Source organism: Lycorma delicatula, chromosome 5 (genome assembly GCF_047948215.1).
Source record: "Lycorma delicatula isolate Av1 chromosome 5, ASM4794821v1, whole genome shotgun sequence".
NCBI lineage: Eukaryota > Metazoa > Arthropoda > Insecta > Hemiptera > Fulgoridae > Lycorma > Lycorma delicatula.
The window spans coordinates 43,720,363-43,740,605 of record NC_134459.1 but is presented as its reverse complement, the minus strand read 5'-3'; the positions used below and the strand labels follow the sequence as shown (position 1 = coordinate 43,740,605).

General features: G+C 30.6%; 1 protein-coding gene across 1 annotated transcript; it reads left to right on the top strand.

The window, feature by feature from the left end:
- LOC142324413 (dynein regulatory complex subunit 4-like) lies at positions 1-20,171 on the top strand. Its single transcript, XM_075365242.1, has 8 exons — positions 1-409; positions 4,154-4,271; positions 4,407-4,550; positions 12,870-13,130; positions 13,912-14,079; positions 15,182-15,268; positions 16,698-16,907; positions 19,662-20,171. The coding sequence occupies exons 1-8, from the start codon at positions 252-254 to the stop codon at positions 19,857-19,859; spliced, it is 1,344 nt and encodes a 447-aa protein (XP_075221357.1). The 5' UTR covers positions 1-251; the 3' UTR covers positions 19,860-20,171.
- Positions 20,172-20,243: the final 72 nt, after the last annotated feature.

Sequence of the window (20,243 nt, the reverse complement as noted above, 5' to 3'; positions counted from 1 at the left end):
AGAAAATTACACATTGCTAGATTTTTATATGATTAATGTTTAGTGAGTGCATACTGTCATGTGTGAAGTTATGAGAGTTTCTGTTTCTTTGCTATGAAACATATGTTTAATTCTGGGATTGTTCAGTTAGTTACTTATCTTATAGTTTTTGAAATTTATTGTTTTTAAAGCCGCCAAAAAAAAAGAGTGGAAAAGGTGGAAAGGGTGTTAAAGGAACAGGTGGAGTCATTGATGGAGTATCAACTACTGAAATGTCAAGGGAACAATTAGAAGCATTTGCATATAGGATTCGTGAAGAGCTAGAAAGAGAGCGAGAAGAAAGGAATTTTTTTCAACTTGAAAGAGACAAACTGCGAACATTTTGGGAAATCACACGGCAACAATTAGAAGAATCTAGAGCGGCACTGAGGTAAATAATATTTTTCTAAAATAAATTTGGCTTTGTCCTATTTCATATAAAAAGTACACATTCTAAGGGGGAAAAATTTATATCAATACTGAAAAAGAAATTACATTATTGTTTTACACAAAGGCAGCAAAACTGTATATTTCTCATTATCGTCAATGATCTATCTACAGCCCAACTTACAGTTCACTGCAGGTAAAACAAAGCTACACTTTTAAAGATCTGATTATGCTGTAAGTCAACAACACATTATCAAACCATACAGAAAACACATGATTAACATAGCATTAGCACCGACATCATTTAAAAATAAAAACAAAACAAAAAAACATAAATAGTGACAGAAAGTACATAACACTTAAATAAATCTACTGGCAATCACACAGAATTATCAAAAATTTTAATTTACAGGTTACAATTCCAGTAATTTTCAGATTACTGTTGCTTTTTATATAATATAGAAAGTAAAGAAATTACACTCAAATATACTGATTAACTCAACAACCTATTCAAATTACTCTGCAACAAGTGCACAAATATATATTAGGCACAAAAAATAATCAGCCAGTAGGCTAGAAATGGGTGAATTTGGTAGATTTGCATTATGTTTTCAATTTTGATTATTTGTTTGGGAGGTGTTTTTCATTGATCCTTGTTATATTTTGATAATTTCTCTTACAACTATTCTGGTATAATCAGTTATATTGAAAGATGAAAGAGTATAACAGTGCGAAATTTATAGATCCTTAGTTTTGTCTATAAAGTTTTTTGTAATTCATTATATAAATGTTTCTATAATATTTAAAAACATTTACTAAAGAATAAGAAACACAGACAAAATATTAGTGTGATATTTCTATGTTGATGACATCATATTCAAGTATAAAAACAACACAACACAAGAAAATATCTTACATTGATCACATTCAACAACACATTACACCCCAACGTATAATTCACTGTAGAATATGCACAGAAAAAATCATTTTTAACTTCCTTGACTTCACTATATTCTAAGTAGACAACAAGAATACTTATATGAGATAAATTCAGCAGAGATAACTCACTTATTATTAATATATTTAATTATTCCACCATAAATAAACTAGTATTTCATTGACATGTGAGACCTTGACATTCACACCTTCAGCAGACAATACATGCACAAGATGCGTAAAATACCTGTCAAAGGTTAATGGCTATGCAGCTACATGTCACATTAACACACAACAATACAAAAAAAAAACCTAATGTAAAAAGTACATTTTGCTAACTTGTATCATCAACTTTGAACAAAAATTACCAACATTTTTGAAAAAAAGGTATCTGTGCTGCTTTCAAAACCACAAAAAATACATATAATTGGCAGCAAACAAAAACACACTAACCCCAGCACCATGTAAATTAAACTGTGTTGCTGGCACTAAGAACTACAATTGAGAGACTGGACAGATTATTCATTTAAAGATATATAGAATATATACATAAAGGGTGTTCAAGTTAAAAGAGGCCCTGCCTCCCCTACAATTTAGTCTATAAGTAATAGTTTATTGACAAACACTACTAATGTAATAATTTACAGAAATTGTTGAAAATGATGTCCATCCACTTCTATGGACTTGTCAACACGTTTGACCACGTTCCTGGCTATTCTTGTTATCTGTACCCTGTATATTTCCAGGATGTCATAGGTAATGCTTGTCTTTAATTCCTGCAGGATGTGTTGCTCCTATAAAATGTTAATTTTAAGTAACGCTACCGAAAGAAGTCTGAACTAGTCAGATCAGGGAATCTTGGTTGCCACAATCCTATAGAAATTACTCTTCCGCCAAAAAACCCTGCAGCATCTCCATAATAGAGTGAGCTCTTTGGCAAGTGGCGCTGTTCTTTTGCAACCAGCATTCACCCTCACCCTCTTGCAGTAAGGCTACTGAACTATCAGGTAATTTCTTGGTAGATGGCATCATCCAGTTTTAAAAAAAAAAAAACGGGTTCTATTATTCATCACATTGAAACTGTGCACCGTATGCCTGTTTTTTGTGGCTGTAGGGGAGATTAAAAGAAAATGTGTGGGTTTTCAGTACCCCAGGTTTGATAGTTCTGACTATTAACATACCCACCAAGTGGAAACCACGCTTCATCTGTGAAAAACACTAGATCTAAAATGCCAGTGTTACCTCTAATGAAGTTCTTAAACCAATGACATTAGTGAACTCTTTTAGCATAATCAGCATTAGTTAGCTCATGCAGGAAAACCTGTATTTAATATGGATAACATTTCAGCATTCTCCTCACTGCAGTGGGCTAAACCTAGTGAAATGTTCTTTTCTGGCTTAGTCTCCACAAAAATTTATGAAGAGATCTTGTAACTGTCACCTTAATGTCCTGTATGACCTGCATTGTTAAAACTGACCTGTATTGGGCACGTTTCTGATCTAGCATCAACCTGTTTTACAAAATTCTTTAACTCCTGAATAACACTTTAGTGTTTCTTTTTCAAATTTCTCCTGAATGCTTGCCGATACACAACATGAGATTTCATCTCTAAATAAGTTTAATGTGGTTGACTTAATATCCACTGTTGTTATATTAAAATAGTGATACATGCTCTGCATCTTACTTCACATTCTCTGAATACCTATCTCATAAGAAACATTATCTTGCCCTATACATGTCTTGGACCTTATTCTCTTAAATAGCTTAACTTTTTTTTTTAATCATATCAGTATTTATTTTTTAAATTAATTAAAAACTAGTGCACTTATAAAATAATATCTTCATGAGACTTTGCTGTAGGCGAGGAAGCAAGTGTGCCTTTGAAAAACACAGTCATACAATAAATTAATTATATGTATGTTCATTTTGTATTGTTCAAATCACTTGAACAATATAAAACACTTATAACAACAAATATAATATTTAATCAAATATTGAATGAGTCTCTTAATTACTTTAATACAAGTTATATTGACAACAGTATCAACTTTATCCCATAATAACCTAGAGTATATGAATTGTCTCATTGACTTGGATTCTGGAATTGAAGGGTGTGAAGTAATGTAAAATTCTAATGGCCTCAATACTCAATAAAATGAATTCGTTTTTGTTTCTGTGACCTAAGAGAATTCTCTTAGGTCACAGAAATTAAGAATGCAAGGTACAGTTAATTGGATACTGTTGACATCTTATAGTACTAATGGCCATAGCAATCAGTGTGATTAACAAATATTAAAATAAATAGTTATAACAGCATCATCTTCTATATCACTGAGGAGAAAATAACTATTTTATAGACCTGAAGAGATCTAGATATAGATTTATAAGTGTTTAGAAAGTAATTCATGGTTAATTTATTTTGTAAATAGATGATTTTAAAAAGAACACAGTTTAAGTAGGAGAGAAAACAATAGATAATAAGGTAAAAAACCAAGACCATGAGTAAAGTAATGTGTGTTAGAACTGATAAATGAATGTAAAAAGTTCTGAATAAAAATGAAAATGATGATGAAGATAGGAAATTGTATAAGTTTTCTAGAAAGCAAAAAAGGAATTTTTTTATAGAAGGGAAGAGGTAATTAGAATGTTTGCGATTCTTATGAGAATTTTTGATGAATTTTATTAATAAAAGTAATATGAACTGATGAAAATAAACAAAGTATTAAATTTCTGGTTGTTTTAATGATATAGGTTTAAAAAAAAGTAATTTTCTTCATTGATGCTTTTAATAATCATTTAAATTTGTTTTAGAAATAAAGATCGAGCCATTGAAGAAGCAGAAGAAAAACATGAGGCAGAAATAAAAATATTTAAACAGAAAGTAAAACATCTGATGTATGAACACCACAGTGCATTATCTGAATTGAAGGTATAAGAGAAGAAAATTTGTTACAGAATAACATAATAAAATATTTTGACATTTTTCTCATTTTGATGTAAAACTTAAATTATAACTGAAGAAGAAAACAAAATAAATTTTTAATAATTTTGTTATAAATTTCAGGCAGAACAAATGGTTACATTAAAACTTGCTGAAGAATCGTATATTGAACAAGAAATGGAATACTTACAAGATAAAAAAACATTGAAAGGTGACTTAAATGAAACCAGTTTGGCACATGGGGAAGAAATAAAAGCTTTAATTTTGGTAAGTATCAATAAACCTGTTAAAAATGTGAAATAAATACTAGTGTTAATTAGTGATATTTTTTTTAAAACTGCACAGTAGTCCTTTTTTCTTGGATATTTTCTTGTAGACTCTTGAGTATGTTCATTTAAGATCATATTGAATGGAAAAATTGATTTTTTCAAAATGATCTTCAAAGATTTTGGAAACTTGAAGAGGTCAGTGTTCCAGCTTGGTCAGTTGAAGAAAAGGAGTAGAGTGTGAAGCGCATTTCGTTGCCAACACATCGAGGAATAAGGAAGGACAATTTACTGTCAACTTACCTCTAAAGCAGGACATTTCAACTCTTGGTGAATCCAAATCAGTAGTTCTTCAACGCTTACAAGGTGTTGAATGTTGACTTGCCTCAGATACGAATCTTTGAATGTTGACTTGCCTCAGATACGAATCTGAGTAGTGAGTATCGTGGATTTCTTAATGAATTTCTTAGACTGGGACATATGCAACTTGCTTCATCAACTAATAAATCATGTTTATTTTATCACATCGTGCAGTCTTCAAATGTGATATTACTACCACAAACATGAGAATTGTCTCGATGCATCTTCTAAAACGTACAACAACATGTTCCTAAGTGATATTTTAAGAGTTGGTCCTGTTGTAGAATAAGATTTGTGTTCAGTTGTTTTACGTTTCCACACTCAACTAATTACATTTATTGCAGACATTAACAAAATTATCAGCAGGTGAAAATTAATCTAGATGATTATGACTACCAGCACATACTGTGGCAAAATTCACGAAGTGAACCTGTACAAGAAAATTAACTTACTACAGTAACTTATGGCACATCATCAGCTCCGTACCTCGCTACTCGATGTTTACAGAAACTTGCAGATGAATAGGCTAATTACTCCAAGCAGGCCATCAAAGTGTTGAAAAATGATTTTTATGTTGATGACTGCATCTCAACTGGATAAGACAATTAAACTAGTCTCAGAACTACAATTACTTCTCAAAAATGGCGGTTTCAAACTTCGCAAATGGGCATCAAACAATAGTCAGCTCTTGGAAACAATTCCTCTCAAACTTCAAAAGACTCAGCTCAATCTTCAGCTAGATGTAACTTAAACAGTAAAGACCTTTGGACTAAGACGGCAACCATCACAAGATCATTCTCAAATCATTAGTGGAACTAATTCAACAGATCAACAATTTCGGCCAATGACTTTAATGAAAAGAAATGTTCTTGTAACTACTTCATCTGTCTTTGATCCACTCGATCTTCTTGCTCGTACAGTAATTCTTTGCAAAATATTTATGCAAAAATTATGGAAGCAAAATCTCAACTGAGACGACAAACTCCCAACAATCAACTTTACAGCAAGATTTGAAACACATCTACAATTCTCTTAGATTGCTCTTAGATTCTCTTAGATTGCTCGATGAAATTCGTATTGATAGATTTGCTATGATCAAGAACCCCAATCACGTAGAACAACACGGTTTCTCAGATGCTTCTGAGATTGCCTATGGTGCTTGCACTTATCTCAGATCCTGTAATAATGAGGGAGAAACAATTGTTAAATTACTTTGTGCAAAATCTAGGGTAGCACCACTCAAACAAGTATCTTTGCCCTGTCTTGAAGTATGTGGCTAGTATTGCTAGCCTGTTTGATAGCTATTCATTTGAATGCTGGTAAATATCAGCATTGATTTGAAAATACACGATACTCATCTATGGACAGATTCTAGTATTCTTCTTGCTTGGCTCAGCAAACCTCCATCGACTTGGAAGACTTTCGTTGCAAATCATATCTGCGAAGTGCAAGAGCTAACACGCAACTGCAAGTGGCACCATGTGATGTCAGCATCAAATCCTGGAAACATGGTTTCATGTGGAGTGACTCCTTAAGAACTCAAATGTAAAGAGTTATGATGGATGGACCACCTTGTTTGACAAAGGATTCTTCTCAGTGGCCAACACATATGCCAACAATACCTGTATCAGGTGAAACTACTGAAATACGTGCAACTGTAAGTTTGGTTATAGTCACCAGCTCAGGTGATTCTATTCTGAAGGAATCATCTACTCTTTCATGAGTTTGAGTAATTGGATATTGCTTAGGTTTCATAAACAACTCTAAGTTAGCTGACAGATCATGTAATTTTGGACCACTAACTACCATAGAACTAAAGGGATCCTTAACTACTTGCATCAAATTGGTGCAAAGAGTTTGTTATAATCAAGAATTTACTGCTCTAGAAAGTGGGAAACCATTATGTAACAAATCAACCATACTTGAACTTCATCCATTCATTGACAAATCTGGACTTGTACGAGTTGAAGGAAGACTACAAAATTCAGAGCTTCCATTTGAAACTCAGCATAAACTAATCTTGCCTCCACGGCATCACCTTACTCAATTATTAATTGAGCATGAGCATAAGCAACTTATGCATGCAGGTCCACAGTTTTTAATTAACTCACTTAGATCTACTACCTATTGGATTCCTACAGTTAGAAAAATTGTTAGAAACATCCTACATAAATGTATTCGTTGTTTTCATTTATCGGCAAAACCTCATAGCTTATGGGAAGTTTACCGACTAAACAAGTTGTACCGACTCGACTTTTCCTTAACAATGGAGTGAACTTCACAGATCCAGTATACATAAAGTTAGGCTCTTGTCGTACTAAAATTTGCATCAAATATTACATTTCATTTTTCGTATTTAGTTATGGACGCCATTTATTTGGAACTTGTAAGCGATCCCAGTCATATCAGATGCTTCCAGTCATTCCTTGCAGCCCTACACTGGTTCTTGTCTAATCAAGGAATCTGTGCTAATAGCTACAGTGATAACGGAACTAACTTTATTGGTGCTTCTAATGAGCTTTGTGATATCCATGACATGATCAAAAACAACTCTATATCCATCTTGTTAATACTGTCATGTGGCATTTTATCATCCCCCCTAGTGCTTCCCATTTTGGAGGTATTTGGGAAAGACCTGTTAAGTCGACGAAACATCATCTTCTTTGCATTGTCGGCAACAGCTCTTTAACACTTGAAGAAATGGCAATATTATTAACGCAAGTAGAAGCATGTCCAAACTCAAGGCCACTGTCTAAATTATCTGATGATCCCACAGATCACTACTCCTTAACACCAGGTCATTTCCTTATAGGTGAATCCATAACCAACCTTGCTGATCCTGATCTGAGTGATATACTTGTTAATAGATTAAGTAGGTGGCAGCATTTGCAGCAGCTCACTCAGCAACTACGGCGAAGATGATCAACAGAGTATTTAACATCTATTCAGCAGTATAGTAAATGGTCATCAATGAAGCAAAATCTCCAGAAGGGAGCAGTTGTTCTGATCAAGGACCACCCTTAAGCTGGAAACTGGCAGTCATCGAGGATCTTCATCCAGGTGCTGATGGTCTCATCCAAGTAGTTTCAGTCCGTACTGCACAAGGTGCAGCATTTAAACAACCCGTTATTAAGATCTGCCCACTTCCAACAGTGGACAAAGATGAATAAGTCTTCGTGTAATGTTTTCTTGTTATTGTCTTTATGTGCTATTATTGGCAGTGTCAGAGTTTGTGTTATTACATTGTTGAATTTATGGTGTGAATAATTTTTTTGTAGTTATTACTAGTTTGCATTGACTATTTGCATATGTAGTTTTACATTGACGAATTTGCTAATTTTTGTATTATTTTTGTTTCTTTTGATAATCTTGCATTTTGAATCTTGAATGATAAATTTGTTGTTTTCCACGTATTATTTCTAGGTTTCAGTTTTGATTTTGTATTTTATCAGTTGAATTCTATTGTTTATCAAGTTAGATTTTTATTGTCCTATTAATTCTTGTACTTGTAATTATTATTCTAGTAATTTAATTATTATTCTTGTAATTGTGATTTTTACTAATGTTTAATAACATTAGTAAAAAACACAATTTGTTTAAACACTTGTTTAATTCATTACTTTGCAGTGACTGTTTTATATATTTTATAATGATTTATTCGTATTGTTTACTGTTGTACAATTTATGTTCCATCATTTATTATTTGCAATGTAATCTTAGGTTACTTGATTTATTTTTTTTATTTTGGACAATATTAAAATACTATGTATTTTGGCGGGCGGTATGTTTGGTTATTGCCGCTGTCAGTAGGTGCGCTCTGATGCGAATGGTTCTTGTGGTAACTAGTGTTAATTTACTAGATCAGTAGTGTGTATGGTGTGGACAGAGAAAGTCGGCTTAGCACCTTTTCCTTTACGGGTCATACGAAAATTGTTGTAATGCATACTTATAATTAGTTTTCTGTTTAATACATAATAATAGCATATTGTTATTTGTAATTAAATATAACTGTAGTTCATGCATCCAGTGAATTTTTTATACCAGTTCCTATACAGTCCACTTAAACCTTCACATTACGACCATTCAATGTTATACAAGTGGTAACTTTCTTATTCTTACCAAGTCTCTAGCTTGAGTCACTGTTCATCATTAAACTACATCGTATAGTATGAAGATTGAGTACGTAGATAAAACTGCCTGTCTCGAGATACATTTGAATTTTCTGTTTGTTTTAGTAGAAGCAGATTTTATTAACCCAATTTGATCTAATTGATTAGATAAGGTTTTTTTATTGTTTTATGAAATAATAACAACAATGATTCGTTTTCAAAATAATTGGAAATATGCTTCTTGAAGATCTTTCTTTTTAAGACAATAATGTACTCTATTCTTCAGTAGTATCCAGATGGTAAATATTTTTAATGGTGCTTGTCTAAAAGTGGTAAGGAAACTTGCTTAGTCAAATATTATAGGTCAAAGAGTATATTTCATCTATGTTTCATTTGTTTATTAAATACAATGTTGTTTTTATCACATTTAGTATATAAATTTTATTCTGTTTGAATGTGTTAAGCTCATAACTTTTAAATATTTAGTGTAAAATTTTCTTAATATTACATTAACAATTTATACTTAACAATTTCTGAGTGTGGAGATGTGTGTATGGGTGCAAAGTTGATTTGGTAAGCTTGATTTTAATGTGTTCTTTATATCTGTAGGTGAATGTGATTACGCATTCAATTTTTTTAAAAATTACTGTTTAGTGTAGTCATTGTGGTTTAATTAGTATATTTCTAGGTTGCAGTGTTTATTAGTGTCTATTTTTTTGTGTTTATGACGTATGTTCTCGTGTATTTAGGTAACAAATTGTAATTTTTATTATTTTATAATAGTGGAATTCAATCTCATCATGGTAATCTATAATTATTAATACTATGACTGAGAAGTTCAACGACTTAATTTTCAGTATTGATTTGGTACATAAAAAAGTATTTGATTTTGTAATTCTTTAAAATCAGGCCTCTATATTTCTTGGGTAAACCTGTGCTTCCTAGTTTAAAATGTGACCAACTCAGAATAACTTTTTATTTTAAGCAAATAATATTTTTTTTAATAGAATTAATAATTCAGCTCTTTTATAAGATTTTGCTGAACTAAAAGTATTATTAGAATAAAACATATTCAACTTAAATAATTGCAAGGTAGTAATCCTAAATACTGTACAGTTTGAAAATGTGTACTTATTGAATTATAGAAATCATAGAAGATGACATACAAGGTAAGACTCTGGAAGATGTTCTGCAAAAGAATTGAATATCGGATTTTAATGAGTTATAGTAAAATTGATTTCTCTAAGTTACCTGCTTATCTTGAATAGTATTTTCCAGAAAATATACAAGTTCATAATTAAGCATAAAAGATATAGTTATATAAAACCACAAATTTCAATGAAAAACTGTGAAATTTATTAAACAAAACAAATCATTAAATATAAAACATATTTATCAAACAGACAGGTTGTCCCTATGTAATATAAACTGGACTATGCTAATTGCACACTGTTTTACATCTGGCAATAAAAGACACCTAAAGAAGAAACAATGGTGATCGACCCGCTACCATGGATTGGAAACTGACCTGACATGAATCCAGCCAAGATGAAGAAATTAAGACAGCTCAAGTGAAGAAAGTTTCCTAACTTTGTCTCACCAACCACCCATCCTCCTTCCTAAATCTTAAAATTATGTCACTGCCAGCATATGCGCTCTCCAGAAAGGGGAGTGCATTGCATCCTCCAAACACTAAGGCCCTTGAAAGGCGCAGTCTGCTAGACCAGAAGGCTCTAGCACCTAAAGGACTTCAGCAGACGGATTGAAAGGGAATCATGCCAGGAGAATGAAGCTCATAGGCAGCTATCTCCCAAGGTCAGACCTGGTCAATAATTTCTTCCTGGTCTAAAGGATCAGAACGCAGCAAATAATTCCATCCATACATAAAACAAAATAAATGTAACTGCCATTAAATAAATAATTATCTGCCCAAATAAAAGAATGATACAGCAGCTAGGGATTTTTGTCCAGGTACTGTGATTATAGGGAGATACATAAATCTCCCGCTATCCTTGCGTTCCGTTCAACAGAAGATAACTTCAAACAAAGATGCAGTGATCAAATGAAAACCCATCACAGCAGCATAGAGACAATCATCTAAGCCATTAACAAATCATCCAACAGTAAAACAAGTTTTATATCTTGTACATATACAAAAACTATTCAAAGCTTAAAACATTAAATAATTATGAAATACATGGTTATATAACAATGATGTACTAAATGAACACACATATAATTCAAATCCAACATACCTCTTAAGCACATCCTAAATATGTATCTTACCAACTCAAAAATCTGTAAGCAAAACAAAAGGTAATGCTAGAGTAGGAATCAGTGGCAGCTTGTTGCTAAAATTAGTGGGTGCTGCTCCAGAAAATATTTTTCTGGTTCTTTACAAGACCATGGTTAAAGTTCTCTGTAAAATAAAATAACCGAAAAAAAATGAAACAAATAGAATAGCTGGAAGCAGGATAATAATCTAATTCTACACTTTAACACATTAAAGTATACGGTTTTTAAGCACAACACATGCAGATTAAAAAAAAACTACCTTCAACCAACATGCCAGGGTCAGCATTGTGGGAGCAACTGTACTCACTCTCTCTCTTTTAGCCTTGTGTGCAGCTTCCTATGTTACATGTGCACAACAGCCAAGCACCACACCGCTGGAACTGTGAAGTGAGTGAAGAGTTCCATACAAAGATTTTTGCATCTTATTCTTAAACTAGGGAATGGCTACTGACATTAAGCTTAAGGATTATATATTGTAGAAAGAAAGAATTAAAGAAAAAAGGACTCATATTAAATGTTATCAATAATATCAAGTGAAAATAGATAGTGCTGCAGTTCCACAGTGCCTTTATGCAAGCCGCTACTGGTACGAATATCATTCACTTAAGATGATCAGAAAAATAACTAAAAATATTATGATGCAAATCTTTATAATGTTTTATTTAAATAAATGTGGTGTGTATTATAGGAACTCTTTTTTTGATCTTGCATCTTTCAGTACTTCTTCATTCTAATTCTCGCTATTTTCCTTCACTCTTCTGAGTAGCCAACTCCTACTGTTTTGTTACTATCCTGGAAACTTCAAACTTTTTGACTATTTCTCTGTACCTTCATCTACTCAAAATTGTTTGTTCAATGTCTGTCTCTTCAGTATCCTTAATCGTGCTCTCCAATGGTTTTTATTTTATTTGTTGTAGAAGCAGTTGAAGATAGTTTTAATTAGCTTTCCTCCATCCTTCTGGTAAAAGTGAATGAAGTAACTGAGCCTTCTTTTTCTCACTATTTTGTACATTCCTTCTATTTTACGCAGTTCTTATGTGGGTCTTAATCTCCACTGTCCCCTTTCATTCACCTTGGGTCCCAACCAATCCAGTCCTGAGAACTGTTCTTAGTATTCTCTTCTCCACAATCTTAATCCTTTGAATATGTCCACTTGCTGTTCAAAGAATGGCATCCTTTTGCATTCAATACTTCTGGTGTCACTACTGTGCAACAATGTCTTATTTTTTCCTTAATCAAAATGGATTTTTTGTTATAGGTATTTTTTGACAGTTTATATGCCAGTTCCCTTCTTTGTTTCTTGTTCTGTAATGACTCTTTTTCTTGATCATTTGGATGGATCTATTCTTCTAAATACTTGAATTTTTCTCTTCACTGTATTGTTCCATAATTTATTTTTTTCTTCTTGTTCTTTACTGTTTTGGTTTTGATGAACTCCATTTTTTCAAAAGAAATATTTTTGTTGGTTTTTTTTAGTCAGCTGAAACAAAAAATCAGGAAGACGTTGCATTATATTCCAGAACCTCAAATAAAATTAATGATATATTTTGTTTCAGAAACATGGTGAAGAGGTACATAATATCAGAACAGAATTTGCGAAGCAAGTAGAATCACTTGATGCAAAAGCAGAGGATCGGTTAACCACATTACGAAATCACCTGACATTAAGTACAAAAATGGAATTAGCTGAATTGGAAGAAAGAAAGAATCAACAAATAAATCAGTTAGTAAAAAATCACCAGGAAGCTTATGAACAATTGAAATCATACTATAGTGAAATTACACTTAACAACTTGTCACTAATTACTACTCTTAAGGTTGGTATTTATAAGATAAAGAATAACTTAATTGTTATTTTCTTATCTGATAACCTTGAAGCAAACAATACTTATTTACAGGGTTGATCATTTAGCAAATGCTATTCTATGACAAATTCTTGTCTTGAGTATACATGTTTTTGTCATCTCCAATATTAGTTGCTAAGTCAATGTGGGCTAAAATCCTGTAAATAATTTCACAGAATTATAATATTTAATGTGGTACGTTGTAGGTACCATGAGTAATTTGAGTTTTTATGGAAAGTGCCTTAATTTAAATTATCACTTCTGTTTTACCTTTTTCATTAGAATCAGAATGTCTTACATGAAAAATATGTAAATATTTGATTCCATTTAAAATACAGAAAAAGAACCATTCAAAATGATGTCTCAATTTCTAATCAATATGTAATCATTTCAAATGGCTTTGATTACCATCAATATTAATTACATTTACTAAAACACCTCTTTTGGGAGGGTTTTTTTACATCAAAAATGCTTAATCTATCTGTTGAATTAATGCCAAACAGCATTCGTATCCTGCTTGTGTCATGTTGTACATTGTATATCTATTGTATTATCTTTAAGAAATTTTACCAATGAGATACCAAAAAAATCAATGTTATCAATATTATCATGCCATAGAAATTTTTCAGTTATTTAAAAGTCTCTGCTAATTTAGACTATAAAATAATAAAGTGAAAAGTTTCAATGTTGTTTTATAACATTAAGATTGATACTTCAATACTATTTTAAAATTGGGGGTTTTGTTCATTTTTAGGAGCAAATGATGGAAATGAAAAATAATGAAAATAAAATGGAAAAAAAACTTTACGAATTAACATCTGAGAACAAAAGATTAGTACAACCACTAAAAGCTGCAAAAGAACAAGTTGCAGAACTACAACATCAACTGGAATTTTATGATAAGGATAAGTTATCACTTGCAGTACGTATGTCATTATTTTAAAATGTTTTAATAATTATATAAAATTTTTATTTTAAGATGAAAAATATTAATATGATATTTGCTTCCCTAGGTGTTTTTTAAGGACCTTATTTATTAATCTGTCCCACTGAATTCTAAAGTTTCACGGCTAACCCAGAAAATCATGATAAAAGCAGTGATAAAAAAAAACTTTGTGCAATACTTATTTCAACATTTACTACTAAAATGAAACAATATTATTTAACAGTATAATATAACAGTAGGGTAAAAAGAGGAAATTAAAAACATTAGGTGAACAAAAAGTCAACTGATTGATTAATAATTATGAGATCTCTTCTTTAAACTATAATAATTTTTACTTACTCTAGAACTAATTAATTCATTGAATTTTTTGAAATTATTTTGAAGTTTAATGTTTTTCAAAATCTGATTGATTTAAATTTAAATCTTAAGATTATCTTAACACTGAAACTACAATCAGTTTAAATGGGTTATACTGTTCATACAGCTGGAAGAAGGAATAATTTTTTTCTAACAGCTTGTAAATGGCAGCATAAATTAAGTGTCTTTGAATTTTTGTAAAGTCAAAACTTATCTTTTTATAACACCACTGTTGAAAGTCATGGATTATTGTTTAATTTCTTGTTTCTTTGGTGATACACCTGACCCATTATTAACTGTGAACTGATGACTAGGAGCTTCTGTAGTAACTTTCTGTTATTGGATAAAAAAGTGAATATTATATGATGTATAAATACATTTATTCAATCCTTTCATCAAAGAGCTGAATAATTTGAAAAAAAAAATGATTTGTATCTTGTTTGATAGTTATGGGCTATGTAGCTTTACCTGAAACTTTTTTATCAGTACAACTGAACATCTTGTGACGTACCTCAGAGGTTGCATGCACACATTAAAGAGGGAGTTCATCCCTCTTTAATAAATTTGTTAAATCCTGCATTTAAGCTATTAATAATCATACTGATAAATTATATTTAAAATCAGTCAAAACAGAACGACAATTATAATAAAGTAGATGTTAATATGAAAAATATTTTCAATGTTGTATAACTTTTTTTTTAAATGTACTGTTTATTTACAGAATACAAAGAAACAACTGAATGCAGTTACTAAACAGCTTCAACAGTTGACAAATGAACATGATATTCTTCAGTTTACTAATGAAAAGGTTAGATTTATTATATATTACTTTTGTATTTTATAACTGTAAGACAAGCATACTGATAGTTTTTTTTTAGAATAACAATTCCAAACTTCTAAGAAAAATTTAACATCATTTATATCTCAACATCTATAAATATTAAAAATTAGATAAAAACCATGTAACTTTCAGAAAAAAAATTCATTATTAACAATTTCAGGTTGAAATTGTAATTTAATAATTACCTTATAGCAGATAAGTGTCACAGAATTCCAAAAATATGTCAATGACATTGTTTCTTTTCTTAATACGATAATGTAAATTTTGTATTTAATCCTACATTTGGTTTCTATTAATTCCATCTGTTACATATTTTCTTACAATGTTTAAACAGGAATGCAAACTGATATCAATATTTTCAAAGGGAAAGGTTAAATAGATTTTTATTCTATATAGAACCACATATATGAATAAATAATTAATACCTTTCCAAATGATACAGACCCTAAGAAAATACATTAACTCATAAGAAATTGTTTTTGTTATTACTTAGACATAAAGCATAATTTAATTTTGCAAATGACTGTTACTATTAGTGTCCATCTTATTTCAGTGAACATAGTTTTATTATTTGAATGTATAGAGCGAGCATAATTTTAATTATTTTATATGCATTATTTTTAACAAGTGTGAATACTTTCATTGAGGCTTAAAATATTACAATAGATTTATGGGAAATAATGAACTATACAGCATAGTTTAAAACTATTGTAAATGAAAGATTCCATTGCAGTACACCATGTCTATATTACTACATAATGTAACAAGACTGTTTGAGAAAACAAAAATATAGTAATGTGCGTGTAGAACATTTGAACATGATATTAAAAAAAAAACTTTACTTACTTAAATTAAATTTATTAGCATCTTTTTATTATTATCTATTTACTATTATTAGTGATTGATAAATTTTTATTCTCCGAATCAAACATTTTAATCCAATAGAAAGGATAAGGTAGGAGAAGCTGTTTCATATTTGAGCCATTTCTGCGTGAGAGGATTGGTACGGTCGAGTCATTTGTTTATTTCTGCTGAAACCCTACAGTACTCCATCTAATAGTACATGACTGTAATAAGCATAAGGTAAAAGGAAAGTTAGTCAATCCAGGGTACAGCCTATGTAATAAAGAGGATTATGCAATTTAATAGCATTTTATAAAACACAAAACTTAGTAGGCTCAAGAAGTGATCATAAAAACTGTAAGTGAATTCAGTATAAAATTTACTTATTAATGAAAAGTGATAATTCTACTAATATTTTTATTCATTAAATATGGTATTTTTTAACAAATTAATAATAAATTTAATAACTTTAAAAAAATTTGAAAAAAAAAATATTTAAGAGCATTATAATATTACATATATTATTTTAACATTTATCACTTTTACATGACAGATAAAAGCAGAGAGGGATGATTTGCATGATAAATTTGTTTCGGCTATTCTTGATCTACAACAGAAAGCTGGACTGAAAAACACTATTTTAGAAAAAAAACTAGCAGCATTAGAAGAAACATTAGAGAAAAGAGAAGTTCAATTATCAGAAGCTATATCTGCTACTAATTTAGACCCAAAAACAATGCGTTCTATCAATTCAAAACTGGAGGTAAAATATGAAATACTTTTTGTTATTTAGATTAGAGTCATTTTTAAAATTTATTTCATGTGTCTCTCTGTTAAATGCTGTAAGCTTTTAGATGAACTACGTGATAAAAATTCATTTTTAAAATAACAGAGTGGATGGATGTTGTATAGAAATAAATGAATGAATTGACTTATGAAAAATAGGAAGATAGAGAAGTTGGTTTCATACCAGTAATCCCACAAAAAATAGGAATAGTAAGCTAAAAAGTGCTGCTATTACTTATTGCATACTTACATGTGTTTTTTTTTGTATCTGTAAATAACAAATACATAATCAAGAAATGATAATCTTTATGAAACATGGAGTACACTATCCATTCTTGAATGTGAACTTGCACTTTAACTTCGTAATTATTTGTCTTCGTAATCAACATCTGGTGTTCTTCCTGATGGTAGATCTCTTACATCACCATTCATTATGTATATCCATCCCTGTCCCAAGCCTGCTCCAATGTCCCCTTGTAGTATCCAATCTTCACCTCATCTACTAACTTCATCCTTCTTCTTCCTTGTTCTCTTTCTTTTTCCATTGATCCTCTTGATGCAGGTGTTTAAGATTCTTTTTCCTCTAACCACATGTCCTAACCATTTTTCCTTCTCTTTTGTGTACTCCTCATATTCATATACTTTTTCAAAATGAAGTACTTGCGGCACGTAACTGAGAATGATGTGTCCTGGTCTGGAGTCTGAGGTGACCTTCCCAACTACAAATGTCAGAGATCTAACTATATTACAATTATAGCATATCCAGAGTTTAATGCAGGCTCTTTTTCTGTTGAACTCTATAAACATGAAAAATAAATAAGTACAAAATGGGATAACAGTAAATTTATTCCTGAATCCAACAAGCAAGAGTATCATCAGATAGATTTGACATCAGTTTCAAAAGTGATTGGGGCTGTCAATTGACAGTTCATCAGCATTCTGATTTATAGATAAGACTTATTTGACTTAATTAACAATCCAACATTAGTTATCTTGCTTAATTAAAAATTTATTATTTTTTTTTTAAGTTTTTGTGTAGTGATAAATATTTACGAAGACCAATAACATAGTAGCAGCTATCCTACACCAAACTGATATATTATCAAAAATTACTGATTGTCTCAGGTGTTTGGTACTTGTAACTTCATACAGCATTATTCTAAAAATTTTGTAAAAATAAATTTGATAATTCTTTATAAAAGTTTAGCGATGATGTGAAAGAGTACCTTTGACAATAAAAAAATAGATAAATCTTTCAACAAAGTTTTTTCAAAATTTTGTGTTAGCTTTATATATTTTTATATAACTTTTTTATGTATAAAATAAAATTTCTTATTTAGCCATTAGGAGACTACGATAAATCAACATTTGAAAGTTCACTTTTTTATTTTCCTCTTAGTTGTTTTTCTTTTTCTTTGAGTACAGTACTTCATCTTTTCAGAGAATTGTTGATGCATTCCTTGCTCCATTTGTGTTTTTCATTATCACTTTCTTCTTTCTCTGTAAAACCTTCATATGCTTTAACTAAATATAAATTTGTTCCTATCATTAAAAATTCTACTTGTGATTTTTAATTATTTAACATCCTCTTTGACTTCTTTAAACCAGTTGGAACTCACTTTTAGATTATCCATTTTATCAAATACTTGTCTTGTTAACCTATCTTTCTCCATTCTAAAAAGATATCTGTAAAATAGCACTCCTCTTCCTAATTACATTTAATATTTTCTCTTGTAAGTTTCTTTCTTATAACTATTTATAAATGTTTTATAAATTGTTTTTAATGTAATTTTTTGGGCCAAGTATTTTTCTTGCAATTTGTCTTTTTATTATTTCAAGTTTATCTTTTTTACCTCTATTGAAGTTGAGGTTTTCTATTGTGTAGAGTGCTTCAGGAAGAATTACAGTGGAGCAGTGCTGGAGTTTAAGTTTCTAGGATAACTTTTTATCTTTTATTACAAGTATTTTTAGTTATGTGGTATGCCATATTCATTTCTTCAGTTCTAGTTTTAATGGCCTTTTCTTTGCTGAGATTTTCAGAAACCCATTTACTAAGATATTTAAAATGTTTAACTGTGGAGATTTTTTCATTACTAATTTTAATTTCTTTACGGGCATTTTTAATGTTTGTCATGAAATTTATTTTCTGCAATCCAACTTTAGCAGCTTGAGAGTGTAACTTTTCTAGTTTTTCTACAGATTCTAAAAGTAGTGTGATATCTCTGCAAATGCCAAACAATCTATAGTAACACTTTTGTTATTGGTTCCAAGTATTTGGTCTTTACCTCTTCACCACTTTCGTATCACTTTCTCTAATGGATAATTAAATAAGTAACAATGGGGATAAACCATCTCCCTGTCTCACACCTTTTTTGATTCTAAAAGGTTCAAAGATTTCTTCCATAAACTTAACTTTAAATTTATTATTGGTAATTGTGTCTCTTTCTAATAATGTTTCTAACTTGTTTTCTACACCAAATTCTTTGAGTATATTTGTTAAAGATTCCCTATTTATTCAAACATAGAGGCCTTTATGAAGTTAACAAAAAGTAATCACACAAATTTCATTTCTTAGTTTTTGATAAACAGAAGCTGAAGATTTGTTTTGCACATGATCTTGACCTTCCAAAACCTCCTTGATATTCACCCAATTGTCTATCTAACAATTTACATCTCCCAAGAATTAGAATATTGTTTAATAAAAATTTATATATATTTTTTGTTTTTACAGGAAGTACTGAATGTTAAGAATAAACATGTAAAAGATTTACAGATGGAATTAGCAAGAGTATGTAAAGCGCATGATGATATGTTAAGAACTTATGAAGCAAAATTAGCACAATTTGGCATACGTAAAGAAGAATTAGGTTTTGAACCATTGAGAGCAAATGTAGGACGTGGCCCAGCTGGTTTAGTGACTTCCACATAAATCATTTTTGACAAATGACTGTATAGTTTCTTGGTATTTGCATCACGAGCTATGCTGCAAAAAGGAAACTATGGTAATAAGACAAAAATGGGATATGGGGAATTTTTACATTTCTCAACTTTTTGTGGCCTAGGGATCCTAAAAACAAAAAAAAAGTGTGGGAGGGTAATATCTGTACGTATATTATGTTGCCATGTTTGAAACTAAAACAACTTTTGCTTGGATAAACCGATTTTGATGAAATTTGACAGAGGCTCATGTATGTGGAGGAATTTATTTTAAAAGTTTGGAGTCAATATCTCCAGGGAGTAGAATTTGGGGTTAATTCTTTCAAAATTTTGCAATATAATACATAATTTTGCAAAAACACATTTAAAAAAAAAT